Genomic DNA, 17433 nt, shown 5'->3' on the forward strand with positions numbered 1-17433 from the left:
TACGTATATTTATAATGGACAATTTTCCAATACAACTAAATTTAATTTCATGATTTTCAAGTCATTATTTTACCTTTCGTATTCTTCAATTAGATTTTAAACGCGAACCAATCAAAATCGAGTACACCACATTTCACTAAATATCTTGTGACATTGCGTTTATATTGTTTGAGCGGTGACTATCGGCTTTTTTGAAAGAATAAGGATTGTAATTATTTTTAAATTATTATATTATTTATATTTTTAGATCATTGTTATAGCTGACGAATAATTAAATTGACGGAAAATATGGCTAGTGACATAGAAACCAATCAACACACTCAAAATCCTTGCAATTTTAAATTTTATGAATTTATTGATGACGTTGGCGAGGTTAAAATTAGTTGTCACATTATAAGGTTGGAAGATAGTTTATATTTATGGATTGGAGATGCTAAACAGTCAGTCATGAATGATCTTGCTTTTGGACTTACATCAAATTATGAATCAATACCTATTGCTACAAAAATAATGGGTGCAGTGGAAGATGAAACATCAACTAACATAGCTAAACGTTTGACGAGAAAATTGGGAAAACCTGTATATGTTAGTTTTAATTTACAAGTTGATAAAATGTTATTGCCCAAAATCGAACAGAGAATACAACAAGAATTTAAAACAAATGAAAAACTAGCAATCATTTAATAAATTTATGTATTTCAAATAAATTCAATAAACTACACATTAATCATATATTTAATATAATTGTTTAAAATTAGTCGTCACTGCAAAATAATGTTTAAGTATTTTCTTATTCTATAATTATATAAATTACATTTTTATAGATGAGTTTATTTAATAATTATTTCTAAGGAAATTTATTAACATTTAAATAGAGCAGTTCTCATAATCATAAACCACATAATTAAAGAAATGGAGTCTTCTCGAGTAGTTGGCCAACTTAAAAAGTAATTAATTGGCCATAATGAATCCTTTGGTAGTTCCACCACAGATTCATTATTATACATGTACAAAAGAATCATTACTAATATGCCCTTAAATAAATATAAATAAGATTTATTTATTTCTATTGGTAAGAAAGATTTATGAAATGTATGTGATATGTGATTTGTAAGTTAGATTGTTAATACGTTAATGAGCAACACTACTTAAACTTATCACAAATATACACAATATAATACTTACATTGATAATATAAAAGCCATAAGTCATCATTAATTTTGCTTTTTTTCTTTCATATAATCTCCATTTATCTATATATGTATAATAGATTATTATATATTTATTATATTAATTCAGCAAATATAATCTATTACTATATATGTATATAGATTTCTTTACCTATTTGATTTAGCTGATTTTCTAATGAGTTACATTTTCTCTGAAGTTTAGCATATTTGGAAAATTCATCTACCATTGAAATACCTGCCATTTCTTGTTTCACCTCAAAATATTTTTTACGCAATTCAATTTCCACTCGTATTTTTCCATATAAATGTCTTGTAAGCTAAGAATAAGGAAACCAAATTGTGGTTAAATATACGAACAACATTCTTAAGGGATTGATTTCGGTTGTCAATGTTATTGTTCAACTTATTAATAATTTACTATTTTCCAATAATTCATTTAATACTTACATATGTTATTAAAATTGGCACAAAGTATTCTAAAATGAAAATAAATGTTGATGTCAAAATTAAATTCATTTTACCATATATTCAATTATATTGATTTATTATAGAATCCTGTTATTTATTATTACATATATTTATTTCTGTTTATAATAATTTGATTAATTATGATTAAATTGAAGTTTTAAGCAGGCACACAACAGTAATTAAATTTATTGTATTTAAACTGTGTGTTTATCTGATGATAAATGATCATTGAAAAGAACGATTTTAAAAGAGTATTTTCATTGGTTCCTTTCGAACCAATCAAACGTCGACTATAGTTAGTCGCCATATTCTAAATTGGGTTGTATTATTAATTTGGTAATATGGACGGTAGAGGTAAGGAGTAACATCTCTTATGTAGGGATCCTATAGGAGGGATGCGCCATGTACATTGCTGGGGGACCGGAACTCGATTTTGCGCGCGAATGATTCAAACATTGCAATAATTATGAAATAATGAATTGCATCAAATACAGAAAAAAATGAACTATATTTAATGATAATTAAAAATTTATATTAAAATAGAATAGGTTACACGAAAAAATTATTATAAATTCAAGCGGTCCCCCAAAATTTTCAGCCAATGGCACATGAGCTGAATGTGAATGGCGCATCCCTCCTACAGGATCCCTACTCTTAAGGGAGAAAATGTGAAAAAGTGTCCAGCGTTTTCTATAAATAACAGTTCAAAAACCTTCCAGAATGGTGCTGGTGAAAATAGAGGTGTGGTATGAATGTAGCAATAGTAAACGAATTGCAGTAATAATGTTGTAAATATAACCTTAAAGAATTATTATGAGAAAACGTGTAGCTAGAGTGATTTTATTTCGTGAACTGTGAATAGTACGTTTATTGATTTTTTATTATTTAATTTTATGAAAAAGTATGTAAATAACAGAACAGTTATGGGTAAAATTTGTGTTCCTTGTTTATTTCTCAATCCTACTTTAACAATATTTGGCGCTTCCTTAAAATTGACACTCTTCGACCTCTTCGACCTGTGGCGTCACCCTATTGCATACATTTAGACGGAAACTTTTCATATACAGAGATCAGTGATCCCATTCGTACGATAATTTGAGGCCCTGTGTCCATCAAACGAACTAAAGTCTCTGGGATCACTGCAAAAAGGTCATCAAGTTTTCGAAATTCCCATTTGGATCGTACAGGGCCTCAAATTATCGTACGAATGGGATCGCTGCCTTTTTGGAAGAATTTTGGAAAGGTGCAGCACCACCCCTACCACCACCACCACCACCACGATCCGTGTACAATTTCTGTACGAACAAGTCTATCTCCCTGCGGACCGCCGTTTTTATCGTTGTTATGATAAGGTTTGGAACTTGATGACTAAAAAAAAAGAAAAAAAAAAAGGTCATCAACTTTGAAAAATTTGGAACTTACACACTTTTTCCACATTTTGAACATTTTGTTCGAGAAATAGTTGGATTTGTGGCGTCTCGCACCAGCACAGTGCTGACACCTCTCGGCCGCCAGCACTAACGTACTTGGGCACCGCGTGATGCGGCTCCGCAGGGGCATCTGATTGGCCTGACCACGTCTTTGATTGGTCAGAGCGGCAGCGTGACCATTGCGACCGTTGCTCTCTCTATTTCCGGATGCCTGGATCGCTGTGGCGGTGCATACCAGTGCTGTCAGATCGTGGGTAAATCTTACCCTCTCCCTGTGCCACTGGGATTGCACACAATGAAAGTTTTCCATGTCCGTGTGTTTGGGATGTCGAGGAAAGCCGAGTGTAACCGAAGTTGGCGGTTGGCCACGAAATGGCACACTATGAAAACGACTCGTGTCGTCCGAACACATGGACACGAGTCGCTTTCGTAGTGTGCCACTTCGTGGCCAACCGCCAACTTCGGTTACACTCGGCTTTCCTCGAAATCCCAAACACACGGACATGGAAAACTTTCATTGTGTGCAATCCCAGTGGCACAGGGAGAGGGTAAGATTTACCCACGATCTGACAGCACTGCACTGGACAGCACTGCTTTCACTTCGTCCGTCGTACCGGTTGGTCGCACTCCTCTCATCGTGTTCTTGTATAAAAATTATTTTCTTTGTATTTTCTTTCCGTTAACACGTGGCACACCACGCTCGGTAAATAAAATCTCGTCCCAAGGGATCGAAGTAGTAATCGGAAGTTTCTTTCCCCCACACGGAGTCTCATTGGCCCATTCCTTTTTCCGCGGCCCGTTCCTTGCGTTAAGGAGAACGCACCTTAACGTATCTAGTGACAGGGAAGGAAATTCCAAAGATTTGTTTCGGATTTCAAATTTTCCCGGGGCGTAAGATAATTTTCTTGCCGCGTACGATAATTTTACGCCCCTGTGTCGATCAAACGAACTAAAGTCTCTGGGATCACTGCTTCCGTATTTTGTAAGAACGTCTACGTCACGTGGTAATGCGGTGCATGTAGTATTTTTTTAAAATAAATTTTCTTAATATTTATTATAAAATGAGTGGATCAGATGTTGATTATGATACCGATCAGGAAGTATCAAAATCCCATTCTAAACTACTGGAAGCGGTGGCACAACTAGATAAAGGACAGAGGTAAATACAATATATTTATAGGTTAACTTTCATTATTTAGTATATATTATAAAAGTATGTGCTTTGTGTTTATTAGAGTTAAAAAGCCAGAAAGAACAGAACCAACATTAGAAGTATCAGAATTTCATTTAGTTAAAAGTGGAATATCTGATAAAAATGCAGTATCTGTTCAGAATTTAGTCAAATCGTTGGGAACTAAAGGTTATCAAACAGAGATTAGCAAGAAATTTAATGCAGTTCAAAAAAAGACTAAAGTTCTTCCTAAGCCGTTAGAAAAACCTTCTGCTGATCGTGTATGTTTAATTATTTATTATATTATTCACATTGTTATTTTTGAATATTTAATAATCAAAGTTATGATGATTTTTAGATTAAAAGAGTGGTCGGATTTGAAAAGACTCAAAAAGAAGTAAGTAAATGGAATGGGATAATTTCACGTAACAGAGTCGCAGAAAAAGTTTATTTTCCTTTGAATAAATTACCTACTGTACCAGATTCTACTACTAAATTTGTTAAAAGATTTTCTATACAATCAAAATTAGAAAAAGAATTAGCAGAATTAGAACCAAAGAAGCCAGAAGAAGTAGAAGAGAAAGAAGATAAAGTTACAATGACTTTGGAAGAAATATTAGAAAGGAGAAAAGAAGCTGCTCATATGAGAGCTTTACAGGTAAACAAGTGATTGCTATTATCAATTGTATAAATTGTATAAATTGTATCAATTGTATAAGTGTTATACTATTTTTTTCTTATTTATTTGTAGTCTTATAAAGAAGCAAGAGCACACAGACAAAAAAGGATTAAGAGTAAAAAGTTCCATCGTGTTCAAAGAAAGGAAAGGATTAAACAACAAATTAAAGAATTTGAAGAATTACAAAAATCAGATCCACAGACTGCTTTAGAGAAACTATCGTTGCTTGATAAATCCAGAGCGAAAGAACGTGTAACGTTGAGACATAAAAGTACAGGTCAATGGGCAAAGAATAAACAAGTAAGAGCTAAGTATGATAAAGAATCGCGTCAAGAACTTGCTCAACAATTGTCCATCGGTAGAGAATTGACGCAACATCTGAAAGTAGCGGATGATAGTAGTGATAATGATGACAATGGTGATAATGAAGATTCGACGTCTTTCAAACTTTCTGATACTACGAAAGAAAATCCATGGATAAATGAAGTTAAAAGTGAAAATGAAATTGATGAGTTTATTAATACTTATCGTAAATATTGGGATAGAGTGAATTTAGAATCAAATAAAAAAGATTCTACTTCTGATCAAATGCATAATACATCTCAGAAAAGTAATACTGAACGTAAGGAAAAACAAGGTAAAGAGTGAAAGAGGGATATTTATTTTTTCAGATGAATTTCACGTTCTCAGTACAGTTTAATAAAAATTACTTTATTTTTTTACAGATAAGAAGACTGTTTCTTTTAATAAACAATTGACTATTGAAGCGAATAAATTAAAACAGAATAAGAAATCTTTAATTGCCAAGGAAAAAGGGGATAGTGAATTTAATGGTACGCTTGATACAAATAAAACTTTAAAAATGAAGAAAGTAAACAGAAGTGATAAAATATTAGAAAAAGTCGCTGCTACATCTGCTTGGAGTGTACAAGATTGCAATAAATCTGTAAATTCTGATGATATGAAAAATAATTCAACATCGTCAATTGAGAAAATAGATGATATGTTCGATTTAATGGAAGATAAAATGCGAAAACAAGTTCGTACACGGATAAGTAATGTTAAAAGGAAATTTAATATTGAAGCAGAGAAGGAAAATCATAACGATGTTGAATCTAACGTTGATGAATCTAATTTTGAAGAATTAGAATTTAAAAATAAAAGTCAAAAGCCAATCTTTACTAATCCTATGGAAGAAGTAACTAAATCTGCAAAAACATCCAAAAATAAAGATATAGTGAAATTAAAAGAGTTGGCCAAAAGTTTGGATAAAACAACTATTGATGTATCAAAAAGTAAAGATACGAATATAGATCCAAACAAATACATTAATGTAAAAGCTAAACATTTAAAAACTGATTTACCAAATGTTATCACTGGTGGAGATGATGTTTTAGACGATAGCGAAGGTGAGGAAGAAAGAAATAACGTAATAAGTGAAGCTTTCGCAGACGATGATGTGGTCGACGAATTTAGAAAAGAAAAAGAAGAGGAGGTATGTATAAAAAGACAAACAATTCAAATAAAATATTCATTTTGATTTGATAATATTTCAAATGTACACACATTGAATTATAGATTAAAAAATCGCAACCAGAGGATATTGATCTTACCTTACCAGGATGGGGATCTTGGGGTGGAACAAATATAATACCATCGGCTAGGAAAAAGAAACGATTTGTTATAAATGTTCCAAAAGAGGAACCACGTAGAGATGAAAATAAAGGCGATGTTATAATAATCGAAGACGACCATGCCAAAATACGGGAACATCAAGTAAATGAACTACCATTTCCATTTTCAACAGTTCGTGATTTTGAAGCTAGCATCAGAGCACCGATCGGACGAAATTTTGTTCCGGAGAATTCTTATAAAAAATTCATTGAACCTTCTGTACAAACGGCTATGGGAAAAATAATTGATCCTATGGACGAAAATGTACTGGTTGATAAAAGAATGAATAAGAAACGAAAAAATGATAATGAAAACAAATCAATTATATCTATTAATAAAAAAAAAAGTAATTGTACAAAATAGGTAATAAAATTTATCAGATGAATGATATGGTATAGGTATCTTATAGGTATTCTATAATTTTCTTTACATAAAATATATAAATATATATATGTGTGTGTAATATGTATATATATGACGAATGTATCTCGTGGTTTCGGAGCTAAGATGAATATTTTCCATGGTCGATAAATCAGAGAAAGAAAATTTTACCTTATCGATAACTGTTGGTAAAAAATTTATCGTAGTTAACATTGGAACCACCAGTGGGCGATAGTAGGTATTTTACGCGAAGACGGTACACTATTTAAAGAATATAGTATTTTATCTACTATCATCCACAGGTGATTCCTAATTTATCTCAATTTGTGATAACTAACTAAGATGAATTTTTTACAACATTTTATGTTAATCGATTTCTAATAAATTATATATATATATATATATATATATATATATATAATTTTATTTAAATTTATATTTTATTTATATTTAATATACATATGTATATGTAAAATCAATTTTGGTGATCCTTTGGGAACGTGGAATGGTTTGAACTTTAAAATGTTGCACGTGCAATCTATTTTAAACTCGAACTTGAACTTAGTTAAATCACGTAATCTTATTTTCTCGAATAACAGTTCAGGAAATTAGTAATTATGGATAAGCGAGAAGTTTTGCGTATTACCTTATATACATGCAAACAAAAAATCAAATGAAATATACACACAGACACAAAGAAATATTTTCCATTTAATTTTTACGATAAAATCCTCTGATTCGTTTTCTAGTTTTAGATCTAATTTCGAATTAATTATAAACATTCGATCAAACATTTGATTACTCAGATGGGCGTTTGTATTCGTGGCAAGTTTCGCGCTTTATCTATCGACCAATCAAAATTGTTATATTCGATAGGAGGGAAAATCAGATAAGTTTTTAAAACCAGTTGCACACATGTTTGGTATTTTAAAATGTATTATATATGAGAGATATGAAAAGATATCAAAATGTATAGATTTATTTCAAATATTGAATATTATATAATCCTTATATTTATATATTTATATAAATTGATCTTATATATAATTGATTGATTGAAATAGATATCAATACTCTATTAAAAATGACAATTTATAGCTTCAATTACAAAATGTATTGTATTATTTTCTGTAGATACGTTTTTTTTTATTATTTACAGTTACATTCATTGAAATGAAATCCCGTTAAAAATCATCGACGCGCAAAACTATGAGCAATTTAGCTTAGTAAGAATAACAAACTAATGTAAGTTGAGTAACGCGAAGGATAATGAGAAGGCACCATTTACGTAGGGAAGTGGGTAAAAGGGGATGAACTGAAAATCGCAAGGGTTGGTTAGAATTATTATCGCTATCCAAACTGCCGGCGCCAGGCTGTCAGTTAACACAGGTCAATGCAGATGTAAGTGTACGGTTATATCTATATACATGCATAAATACTTATCTATGTATGTATTGAGAGTGGAACACATGCAAACCCTAAGTTTACCTCGCATATTCGTTAGTTAGTTCTTCCAGTCGTATACGTAGGAACGCGAAGGAAGATTAAACGAGTTGTCAGTTAAAAAAAAAAAAAAAAAAAAACTCAGAGATTAGTAATAAGTAAGAAAATAATCGGTATCATTTTTAAATACAATTTAATGATTATCATTGAAACTCGTTTTAAAATAAGCTCTTGCTTTTGTGTCTCTTAATAAAAAATAATTTTCACTTATAATTCTCAATAGGTATTTCAATATAATAATAATAAGAATAATGTTCAATTTTATTTTATATTCCTGTAACAAATTACAAGGATATTTTGATAATAATATTATTCATATGGGATTTCAATTTTGGAAACATTTTAGTTACATGCAAAACACGAACAAAGGTATTTAACTTTTAACAAAGATGCTTCAAACAAATATTTAGTTAAGACACGAGACTTAATCGTCGAATAAAAAAGTGTTTCTTATGAAACGTGTGAAAAATGATTAATAGATTTCCCATGGGAGGAGGATGGGAACGTTATAAATGAGACGACAAAAAATAATACGGTTTTATAATTTATTTTCTTCTGTTTATTTTTGAATTCGTCACGCACGAAGTGTCGGAAGGGTTTCGATCTTTACGCTCGAAGGATGATAAATAACGATCTAGTTTCGTTCGAAAGTAGATTTATCGTGAAAATGATACATTTTGAAATAATCGATCATTGTTCATTAAACCAATCCAACAACTATCAATGAAGTTATAAATATATAAGATTGAAATTATCAACATATTTTCCCTCACAGATTACAATATTGTAATGAAACTTTTTCTTTAATAATTCTTCTCCTGGGTGGATATTTTATTTGAAATAAAAATAATCTCTCTTTACGATGGAGGAATTACGAACAAGTAAAACAAACGAACAATTACTCACTATGTCAGATTCTGTGTCTGATGTTAACACGAGTACAACTACATCAACATCAGGATCGTTTTCAGGCAAACAGCAATACGATACTATTCCGAAGAAGCCAACATATTTGAGAGACAGAGGTATGCATTAATCCTGAAAATAATATATTATATTATGATTTCAAATAGAAAATATTTAATTACAGGATTATATCTACAAATATTAGGTTGGGGACAAAGTAATCCATTATTTTTTCGTTAGATGACTTTAGTTATCGATATTTCGTAAAATATCAATCGAACAATTTTAAATTTATGCTTGTTAGAAAGGTGACATTTAGAGCTAACAAAAATTCCTTTACCGTTTTTTGTTTGGTCTATTCAGTTGTGACTTACAGGGTGTTCAAAATGGAAGTCAACAAAGATCAAATTCGGTACATTTCACACTTTTTCTTTTCTAAAGACGAAAATTCAAGCTAGGCGGCTGAAATTGTGAATGGTGTTTATACTCTCAATACTGTAACAGATAATTACGTGTAATTTTGGTTTCGTCGATTCCCTTCAGGTATTTTTGATGTTAAAGATGCACCTCGCGCAGGCTGGTCTGTCGTCGAAAATGTCGATAAAATACACAGAATACATCACAGAAATAATCGAAGTTGACCGTCATGTTAGTAGTCGTAGCATCGCCCAGGAGCTAAAGATCGACCATAAAACAGTTTTAAACCATTTGCTCAAAGCTGGATTCAAAAAGAAGCTCGATGTTTGGGTGACACACCAAATAACACCAAAAAACATGATGCATCGAATTTCCATCTGTGAAGTCTTGGCCAAACGAAATGAAATCGACCCATTTCCTAAATGGATGGTGACTGGGGATGAGAAATTGGTCACATACGACAATATTTGTGGTCAAAGCGCGATGAAGCAGCTCAAACGGTGACCAAACCAGGACTAACAGCCAGGAAGGTTCTACTGTGCATTTGGTGAGACTGGAAAGGAATTATTTATTATGAGTTGCTTAAATATGGCCAAACACTAAATTCGGATCTCTACATTCAACCACTGAACCGTTTAAAGCAAGCGATTGACCAGAAACGGCCAGAATTGACCAACAGAAGAGGTGTTGTATTCCATCAGGACAACGCCAGGTCACACATGTCTGTAGTGACTCGCCAGGAACTCTGGGAGATGGGTTGAGAAGTTTTGATGCATCCATCATATAGACCAGATCTTACACCAAGCGATTATCATCTTTTTGTTGCACTGCAAAACTTTCTTATTGATAAGAAATTGACATTAAAAGAAGATTGTAAAAATCGATCACTAGAGTTTTTCGCAAATAGGGAGCAAGACTTTTATGAGACAGGCATTGTGAAGCTACTTTTAAAACGGCAACACATAAACGAACAAAACGGTGCATATTTGACCAAAATTAGACAACCAGAAGTATGTTAAATAAAATCTTGAAGAGTTAACGTAAAAATAATGGATAACATTTTCCCAAACCTAATATAATAAAAAATCTTATTTTTCATTTCTTCTTCGTTGATTCTTGTGTAGATATTAAGTAGGAGGATGTCGTGTTTATGCAACACTGATTTTACTCTCTTTGTCCTTTTCCGGTATCGATCTGTAAGGAAATGAAAGTCTTGCATAGTTTAACGAACAACAAAGTGTAACTTACGTACATTGGCGTAACAAAGATTTCTGATTCTAATCGTTGACCGTTCTTCCATACTTTTTCTTTTGTATTTAACGAAGTATCCTTTAGGAAAAAGTACTTCAAACGATCTACATGAACAAATATCGTTTTAATAAACAAATACAAAAAATTATAAAAAGCACACGACCTTGAGTATGAAAGGTGAATGGTTAAAATCGATTAGATGGATGTATAGTTATTCGAATGTTTCTCGAAGGAATGCAAATTTAGACTATGTGTTTGTATAAGTAGGCATACGTATGTTCGGATATATCAAAGATGGTGTGTGCAATCGTCGAATGCAGATGCTTGTTCCGACGTTGGATTCTTAATACGATATCTTGATTGCACGCGAGCACGCGATTATGCGAGTAAGCGCCTTAGACGAGTGTTAGATCACGCCAGGCCCTCTTCTACTTTCGCATAATGGTTCAAACAAATTTATCTAGAAAAAAATTATCAATTGTCTCCATACGACACCTTTTTTCTTTATCACCAAACGCCAATAAATTTAACGTAAATACATGTCGATTGCAATATAAATATACTAGGGGTGCCCCGCCACGCGTTGCTGTGGCTCACAATCAGTCCGATACACACGTCTTTATGTCAACGAATTATCTTATACCGCCATCTGTTAGAATCATGACTCTTTGTTAATAAACAAATAATTCGCGATTAATAAAATAATATTGCGATTATAAATTGAGATATAAACTATCCTATCTTTCAAGTTGGATAAAACTGCACACAGTGTGAAAAATTTTATTAAAATCGGTTCAGTAGTTTAGGAGTTCATTGCGGACAAACAATGTGACCCGTAATTTATATATATTAAGATTGGATTGTCCGGAAAGTTCGTGCCGATTTTTTTGTTTGTTTAATTATATATAAGTGCCATTCTGTTTCACAATCATTTTCCATCTTTAATAGTAATTTCTAAATTTTGTTCTTCCAGAACTTCTCAGGTTTTTTTTTTAGTAAAAAAAACTTTAATCTCATCTACCGGAAATCAACACGAACTTTTCGGACAACCTAATAATAAATGAACTTTAGCAATAAATATAATACGTTACGTACCCATAAACAAAAACCTTTTTACACATTATTTTGAGTTATGAACATACGTTTAAAAAATAAGATAATTATTATGTTGTCAATTGTCAAAAGTTATTTGACAATTAGGGAAAAGAATGATTATGCGACCGCACCCGTATCTAGATCGAAGTATACTAGATACACTAGCAAGTACAAACGGATGTTATTAGGGTGGTTCCAGCTAGTACGATAAAAATATGTATGTGTTAATGCAAAATTCCAAGCTAGATCGTATTAGACAGATAGACGTTAGTAGGGCATTTCTATCATTTTCAAATATACCTAATTGTTCGTTAGTCTATTTGGACATACGAATTGACACGTTTCGTGTGCTCCACCCAACCCCGCCTTGCAAAAAACTTTACAGTCAAAGTGTCTATTCAATAGACACAAAATTGGTTTGTATAAAAGGGACATGCTATTTCATTTGATATTCAATTGATATTCGATAAGCATCGGGTGTGGTAGTACTAGCTGACACAAAACCTTAGGAATTCGTTTGAATTTTTACGCATTCTCTTGAAGAAGAATTTTCGTTTTATGCAAAGTAATGTCAGTAAATCCGTGATCATTGCAAATTTATATTCTTTATATTGTAATAGATGTAACATATGTATATATAGAAAAGAAATGCACGTCAAATCTTTCAGTTTTGGTTTACGTACGATCACAGAAGGAAGGCTCTTTCAGATCGTATATTTAAAATATCATAAAAATATACTTATCAAATAGTCATATACTTATCAAATGTTACTTTCAACGAGAGCAGCTCGATGTGCAGCACTTATGGCTGAACCGGACGAACTTTATCCAGGTTTTATACAAATTTATGAGAATAATCTCATTAAATTAGTAAAACTGACGATATTTATATAGAGAGAATTGTTAATAGAATAAATTTGATCGATCTATATTTATGATTTATTTTTTTTTCATTTTTTTTTTTCAGAAAGGATCATTTATCCAAGGAATACGAGAACATTACCGAAAACAATAGTATCCGGTGGTACACCTATAGACGAAGAAACTTGTATGGTAATTAATTAATCTTTCATTTGTCTATTAATAATTTCTTTTTTATTTATTTATAAATTATTTTAGATGTTGAGAACATTGATATTTGGTAGCTGTGCTTGTCCACCTAGAGCAGAATGGGCTAGAACCGGTTTAACTTTAAGACCTTATGGTCAAAATTTAGCTTTTGGGTTGAGAGCACCTAGGAATACTACCAGAGGTTTAATTACTGCAGTTCAAGCTATCATGTTGAAACATTTTTTATTCAAGTGTAACACTCAGGACAGTCGTATAAGTTCGGATATGTAAGTAGTATTAGATTGAACACGTTATTTTCTATGAATCGTGTATAATTTGTTGTTTTATTTTCTCTTAGCTTACTGAAACCTTCGTATGACAGACAAGTTGAAGTCCTGTGCCTTGCGATATCAGAAATAATTTGGCGTTGCGCCGGTGGTTTCGTTTCTGTTAACAATCAGAATAGCAGCTGCAGCAACCTCGATACAAAAAGTGTCAGCGTGCCAAAGGCAATCGTTGCATTACCACAAAAGACACCCTATCTGCAACATAGCGTGCAGTATTTTCAGGATGGTTTGACGGAGACAGTACGCCTATTCACATCATCATCCTTCACTACTACTACTACCACCACCACCACCTCATCTTACTCTCATACACTTTTTGATTTTCTTTTTCTATTTTTTTTTCTTTCCTTATTCGTACTCGAGTTGCCTCAGATTGACCTAGGAAAAAAAAAAATAGCTTAGATCGTTTATCAAATGAGTCGTCAAGACGTATTGTTGGCAACGTGCCAACCAATTCAAGGATGTCTTTATTGCTTTTGCATTATGATTTGTGTTACGTTAATAAAGTCTTGAGTGTGTATACATAATTTTATCTCTTTTTAATATTGAGGGTTGGCCTTTCAGATTTCTTAGGATTTTATAATACTTAACGGTATATTGAAAATATTAGCTTTAAGGATTATTGTTAGAGAGGGGAGGGATGAAATAACCAATTTTCCCTCGGGGTTAAGGTCGTAGCCAAGTTTTTCATATACACTTTTAACATATATTTCGTTATCTTTTCATTTGCAGTTGCATCTATTCGAGTTCACCTCGATAGAAGATCTTCAAATATTTATCAAGAGGTACTTATACTTGGTAAGTAACTTTTTTTTTTTATATTAAATTTATAAATATCAAATTGACATACGTTATTTTGAATAGTTTCAGGACGAAGGAGGACCAGGTGCTAAGTTGTTACTTTACAGTGCAGTTTTATCGAGAGGATTAATTAAGTATGAAATTTTCTTTTAAATATTTATTTATTTGATCAATCAACTTTTTAATTTAATCGTTAACACATTCACGGCCAGCATATTTGTTACGTTTCTTATACTAAGTACTGGTAAAAATAATGAGATTTTGAAAAAAACAATAATTTTTACATATATTCTATATATAAATATATAAAAAAAGTTTAAATTATTTAAATTTATATATTTAAATATATAATAATATATAATAATATAATAAAATATAATAAGATATAATTATTTAAATATTATATATAATATTATATATATATATTAAAATAATATAATAATATATAATATATAATATTTAATTCTAAATTTAATATATAAAATTTTTAAAAATATGTAAATATAAATTTTATATATATATAAAAATATAAGTTCAAATTATTTAAATTTATATTTAAATATAATAATATAATAAAATAACATTATTTAAAATATTAAATAAAATATAAAATATAAAATATTTATAAATATTAAGATAATATAATAATATATAATATATAATATTTATATATTATATATAATTATTATATATAAATATATATAATAATTAATAATATAATATAATAAAATTATAATATAATATAAATAAAATATAAATAATAATAATAATAATAATAATAATAATAATAATAAATATTATAATATAAATATAAAAATATAAGTTTAAATTATTTAAATTTATATTTAAATATAATAATATATAATAATTTAATAAAATATAATAAAATTTAATTATTTAAATATTATAATTAATATTATATTTAAATAAAATAATATAATAATATTTAATTATATTATAATATATAATATTCAAATATTATATTTAAATAATTAAATATAAATTATATATTTAATACTAATAAATTAATAATAAAATAATAATAAAAAATAATAATAATAACTAATAATAATTATAAAATAATTAAAATTTTTTTATTTATATATATAGAGTTTTTAAAATGTAAAATGACGTGTGTATCACGTCAACGGCAACCAGGAATAGAATTTGAAAAGACGTGAATTCAGTCGCGAATGTGTTAAGAAATATAATTGTATTCTATGCAGTTTGAAGAATACTGTAAATGAGAAGAAAAAATATATTTTTGAACCGGTATTTGTTAGGGTTCGTGTTCTGTAGATTTTCTAGAACGAAATGTAGAAAATAATTTCCGCTAGTTGAAAAATGACTCTCGTCAAACTAACGGACGCACACGCTCGATTCGGTCCACAGAGTTCAAAACGACCTGGAAGATCAAAAAGCTTCTATACTAAGCGGATGTCCTGAAGAGGGACCGATCAGTGTCGTGGTGTTTATGTTAACCGGCCGGGCTTCTCCTCATCTTCATAACGGTGTTATTAATGTCGGGGATGAAAATACATACGTAAATATAATAATCAATAACTTCTAAGCTAACTTTTGATTATAATAATAAAAGATATTTTATTATTTCAAGGCTGTACCACAATGGGGTATTCTAGTAAGAAGCGAAGTAGGTTTTTTAATTCACGAGGGTGATGGTCAAACTAGCAAAATACCTGGTTCTAGATTGAAAACTCCAAGTTTACCGATATGGGTTACTTTGTGTCATGGTCATCATGGTGTTCTATTTAATACTAACAAGGAATTGTTAAGAAATTATCATGCCGAAAGACGGTAATTATATAATAATATAGAAAAATATAGAAAAAATGATAACATTTGAATTTTGCATCGTAAGATTTGAGGTGCAGTATTTCGCATGCGGTGGAAGTCATGCAACATTGACCGTTGATACCAGGGCTAACGAAAATGCATCGGGTGTTGAATCTACAAGCAAAGAATCCATTGATATTGCTGCTACACCATTGGAAAAACTTATTCGTTCTAAGTAAGATTAATATTCATATTCATCAAAATAATCACGATTAAATTTAATATCGTAACAAATTTTCATTTTATATGTTTTTTCAAGATGGCAGGATGCACAGATACAATGGAACGGTGCACCATTGATGTAATATCGTTCATTCAAATTCAAATTGAATTCTTCTATTAGATTTTGAAGAAATTAATCGTCATATGTGTTTACTTTGTTATCAGGTAAATTACTTTTGATTAAATTTAAGAAAATATCATATATGAAAAATGATTCACAAAGAAAATAATTTTTTTACTCGTAGAAATGGTTTATTTGCAAACGTGGGATAGGAAAAAGCAGATCGTTCCATTCCGGGGATGACAATTCCCGTCCCTCGTCGTTGAACCGTCTCGAATCTTCCATCCGTGAAATCGACAAGTATAGTTCTTTCATATCGTGAGAAATAACTATTTTTATTCTGTCGTTTGAATTTGCAACTTTATCTATAGAAAGAAACTTACATCTACGGTATTTTGTCGAAATATATTTTTGAAGTAATGCCAATAACTATGTTACACATACTTTTATAATGGTGTTTTTTTTTCTTCTTTCTTTTTTTGTTGTTGTTGTTGTTGGAAAAAGGAAAGGCGAACCATCATTGGATCCAACTTCCGTGACATGAAAATCTTTTTACGCTATAGATGGTAATAATAATAATAATAATAATAATAATAATAATAATAATAATAATAATAATAATAATAATAATAATAATAGAAGAAGAAATTGTTGAATTATTCGCGGTAGAAAATTAAAATTATTAGATCATATATATACATGAATAATAAATGATTACGTTGAATTACATTAGAATAACATGTATTACAAGTATTAAATATATATTATGTTTATTTCCGAGCCATAAGATTTAACTATATAGATAATTAAATCGTTTATTTTATAACAGATTACCTCTGTTATACTATAATATTCAATTAATACATAAAAACGTAGTGTGTAATACGTAATAACATATTGTATCCTAGTATTACAATAACGTGCATTAAACAT

General features: G+C 30.3%; 4 protein-coding genes and 1 long non-coding RNA gene across 9 annotated transcripts; 3 read left to right on the forward strand and 2 right to left on the reverse strand.

Annotated features, from left to right (window-relative positions):
* The first annotated feature begins 60 nt into the window (after positions 1-60).
* Positions 61-732, forward strand: LOC107071062 (proteasome assembly chaperone 4). The gene is made up of 2 exons (XM_089174396.1): positions 61-175; positions 248-732. The coding sequence occupies exon 2, from the start codon at positions 289-291 to the stop codon at positions 682-684; it is 396 nt and encodes a 131-aa protein (XP_089030522.1). The 5' UTR covers positions 61-175; positions 248-288; the 3' UTR covers positions 685-732.
* On the reverse strand, positions 677-1907 carry LOC107071030 (guided entry of tail-anchored proteins factor 1). The gene is made up of 4 exons (XM_089174395.1): positions 1638-1907; positions 1342-1507; positions 1186-1253; positions 677-1034 (listed from the first exon to the last, which is right to left on the reverse strand). Exons 1-4 carry the CDS (start codon positions 1704-1706, stop codon positions 861-863), a joined length of 477 nt encoding a protein of 158 aa, XP_089030521.1. The 5' UTR covers positions 1707-1907; the 3' UTR covers positions 677-860.
* A 1623-nt stretch (positions 1908-3530) lies between these two features.
* Positions 3531-6997, forward strand: LOC107071060 (U3 small nucleolar RNA-associated protein 14 homolog A). Its single transcript, XM_015329729.2, has 6 exons — positions 3531-4247; positions 4324-4540; positions 4618-4917; positions 5011-5575; positions 5664-6433; positions 6517-6997. Exons 1-6 carry the CDS (start codon positions 4150-4152, stop codon positions 6973-6975), a joined length of 2409 nt encoding a protein of 802 aa, XP_015185215.2. The 5' UTR covers positions 3531-4149; the 3' UTR covers positions 6976-6997.
* A 146-nt stretch (positions 6998-7143) lies between these two features.
* LOC107071092 (putative ubiquitin carboxyl-terminal hydrolase MINDY-4) lies at positions 7144-17412 on the forward strand. 5 transcript variants are annotated; one of them, XR_016177187.1, is made up of 12 exons: positions 7144-8865; positions 9272-9521; positions 13133-13218; positions 13285-13502; positions 13574-13802; positions 14295-14360; positions 14427-14497; positions 15756-15906; positions 15979-16178; positions 16243-16392; positions 16477-16604; positions 16685-17411. XR_016177187.1 is itself a non-coding variant. In XM_089174392.1 (11 exons), the coding sequence occupies exons 2-11, from the start codon at positions 9359-9361 to the stop codon at positions 16520-16522; spliced, it is 1380 nt and encodes a 459-aa protein (XP_089030518.1). In that variant the 5' UTR covers positions 7144-8865; positions 9272-9358; the 3' UTR covers positions 16523-16670. The 5 variants fall into 5 exon arrangements, 1 of the variants encoding a protein (XP_089030518.1); XR_016177188.1 differs by having other exon boundaries at positions 7144-8594; XR_016177189.1 differs by lacking the exon at positions 14295-14360 and having other exon boundaries at positions 14433-14497; positions 16685-17412.
* On the reverse strand, positions 8876-12291 carry LOC149031877 (uncharacterized). Its single transcript, XR_016177191.1, has 3 exons — positions 12166-12291; positions 9403-11013; positions 8876-9314 (listed from the first exon to the last, which is right to left on the reverse strand). It is a non-coding gene; the product is annotated as an uncharacterized LOC149031877 (long non-coding RNA).
* Positions 17413-17433: the final 21 nt, after the last annotated feature.

The sequence above is a fragment of the Polistes dominula genome, unplaced genomic scaffold, assembly GCF_049000335.1.
Source record: "Polistes dominula isolate Pdom_NZ unplaced genomic scaffold, Pdom_raw_medaka contig_83, whole genome shotgun sequence".
NCBI classification, from domain to species: Eukaryota; Metazoa; Arthropoda; class Insecta; order Hymenoptera; family Vespidae; genus Polistes; species Polistes dominula.

Bases quoted from the DNA above. Each gene is read 5' to 3' on its own strand.
- LOC107071092 (XM_089174392.1), top strand. From the start codon at position 9,359: ATGGAGGAATTACGAACAAGTAAAACAAACGAACAATTACTCACTATG. The intron at 13,219-13,284 runs GTAATTAATTAA...AAATTATTTTAG, and splicing joins TAGACGAAGAAACTTGTATG to ATGTTGAGAACATTGATATT. The intron at 14,498-15,755 runs GTATGAAATTTT...TTCGGTCCACAG, and splicing joins TTATCGAGAGGATTAATTAA to AGTTCAAAACGACCTGGAAG.
- LOC107071062 (XM_089174396.1), top strand. From the start codon at position 289: ATGGCTAGTGACATAGAAACCAATCAACACACTCAAAATCCTTGCAAT.
- LOC107071030 (XM_089174395.1), bottom strand. From the start codon at position 1,706: ATGAATTTAATTTTGACATCAACATTTATTTTCATTTTAGAATACTTT. The intron at 1,508-1,637 runs GTAAGTATTAAA...CCTTATTCTTAG, and splicing joins TGCCAATTTTAATAACATAT to CTTACAAGACATTTATATGG. The intron at 1,035-1,185 runs GTAAGTATTATA...TATTTATTTAAG, and splicing joins ATGGCTTTTATATTATCAAT to GGCATATTAGTAATGATTCT.
- LOC107071060 (XM_015329729.2), top strand. From the start codon at position 4,150: ATGAGTGGATCAGATGTTGATTATGATACCGATCAGGAAGTATCAAAA. The intron at 4,918-5,010 runs GTAAACAAGTGA...ATTTATTTGTAG, and splicing joins CTCATATGAGAGCTTTACAG to TCTTATAAAGAAGCAAGAGC. The intron at 6,434-6,516 runs GTATGTATAAAA...ATTGAATTATAG, and splicing joins GAAAAGAAAAAGAAGAGGAG to ATTAAAAAATCGCAACCAGA.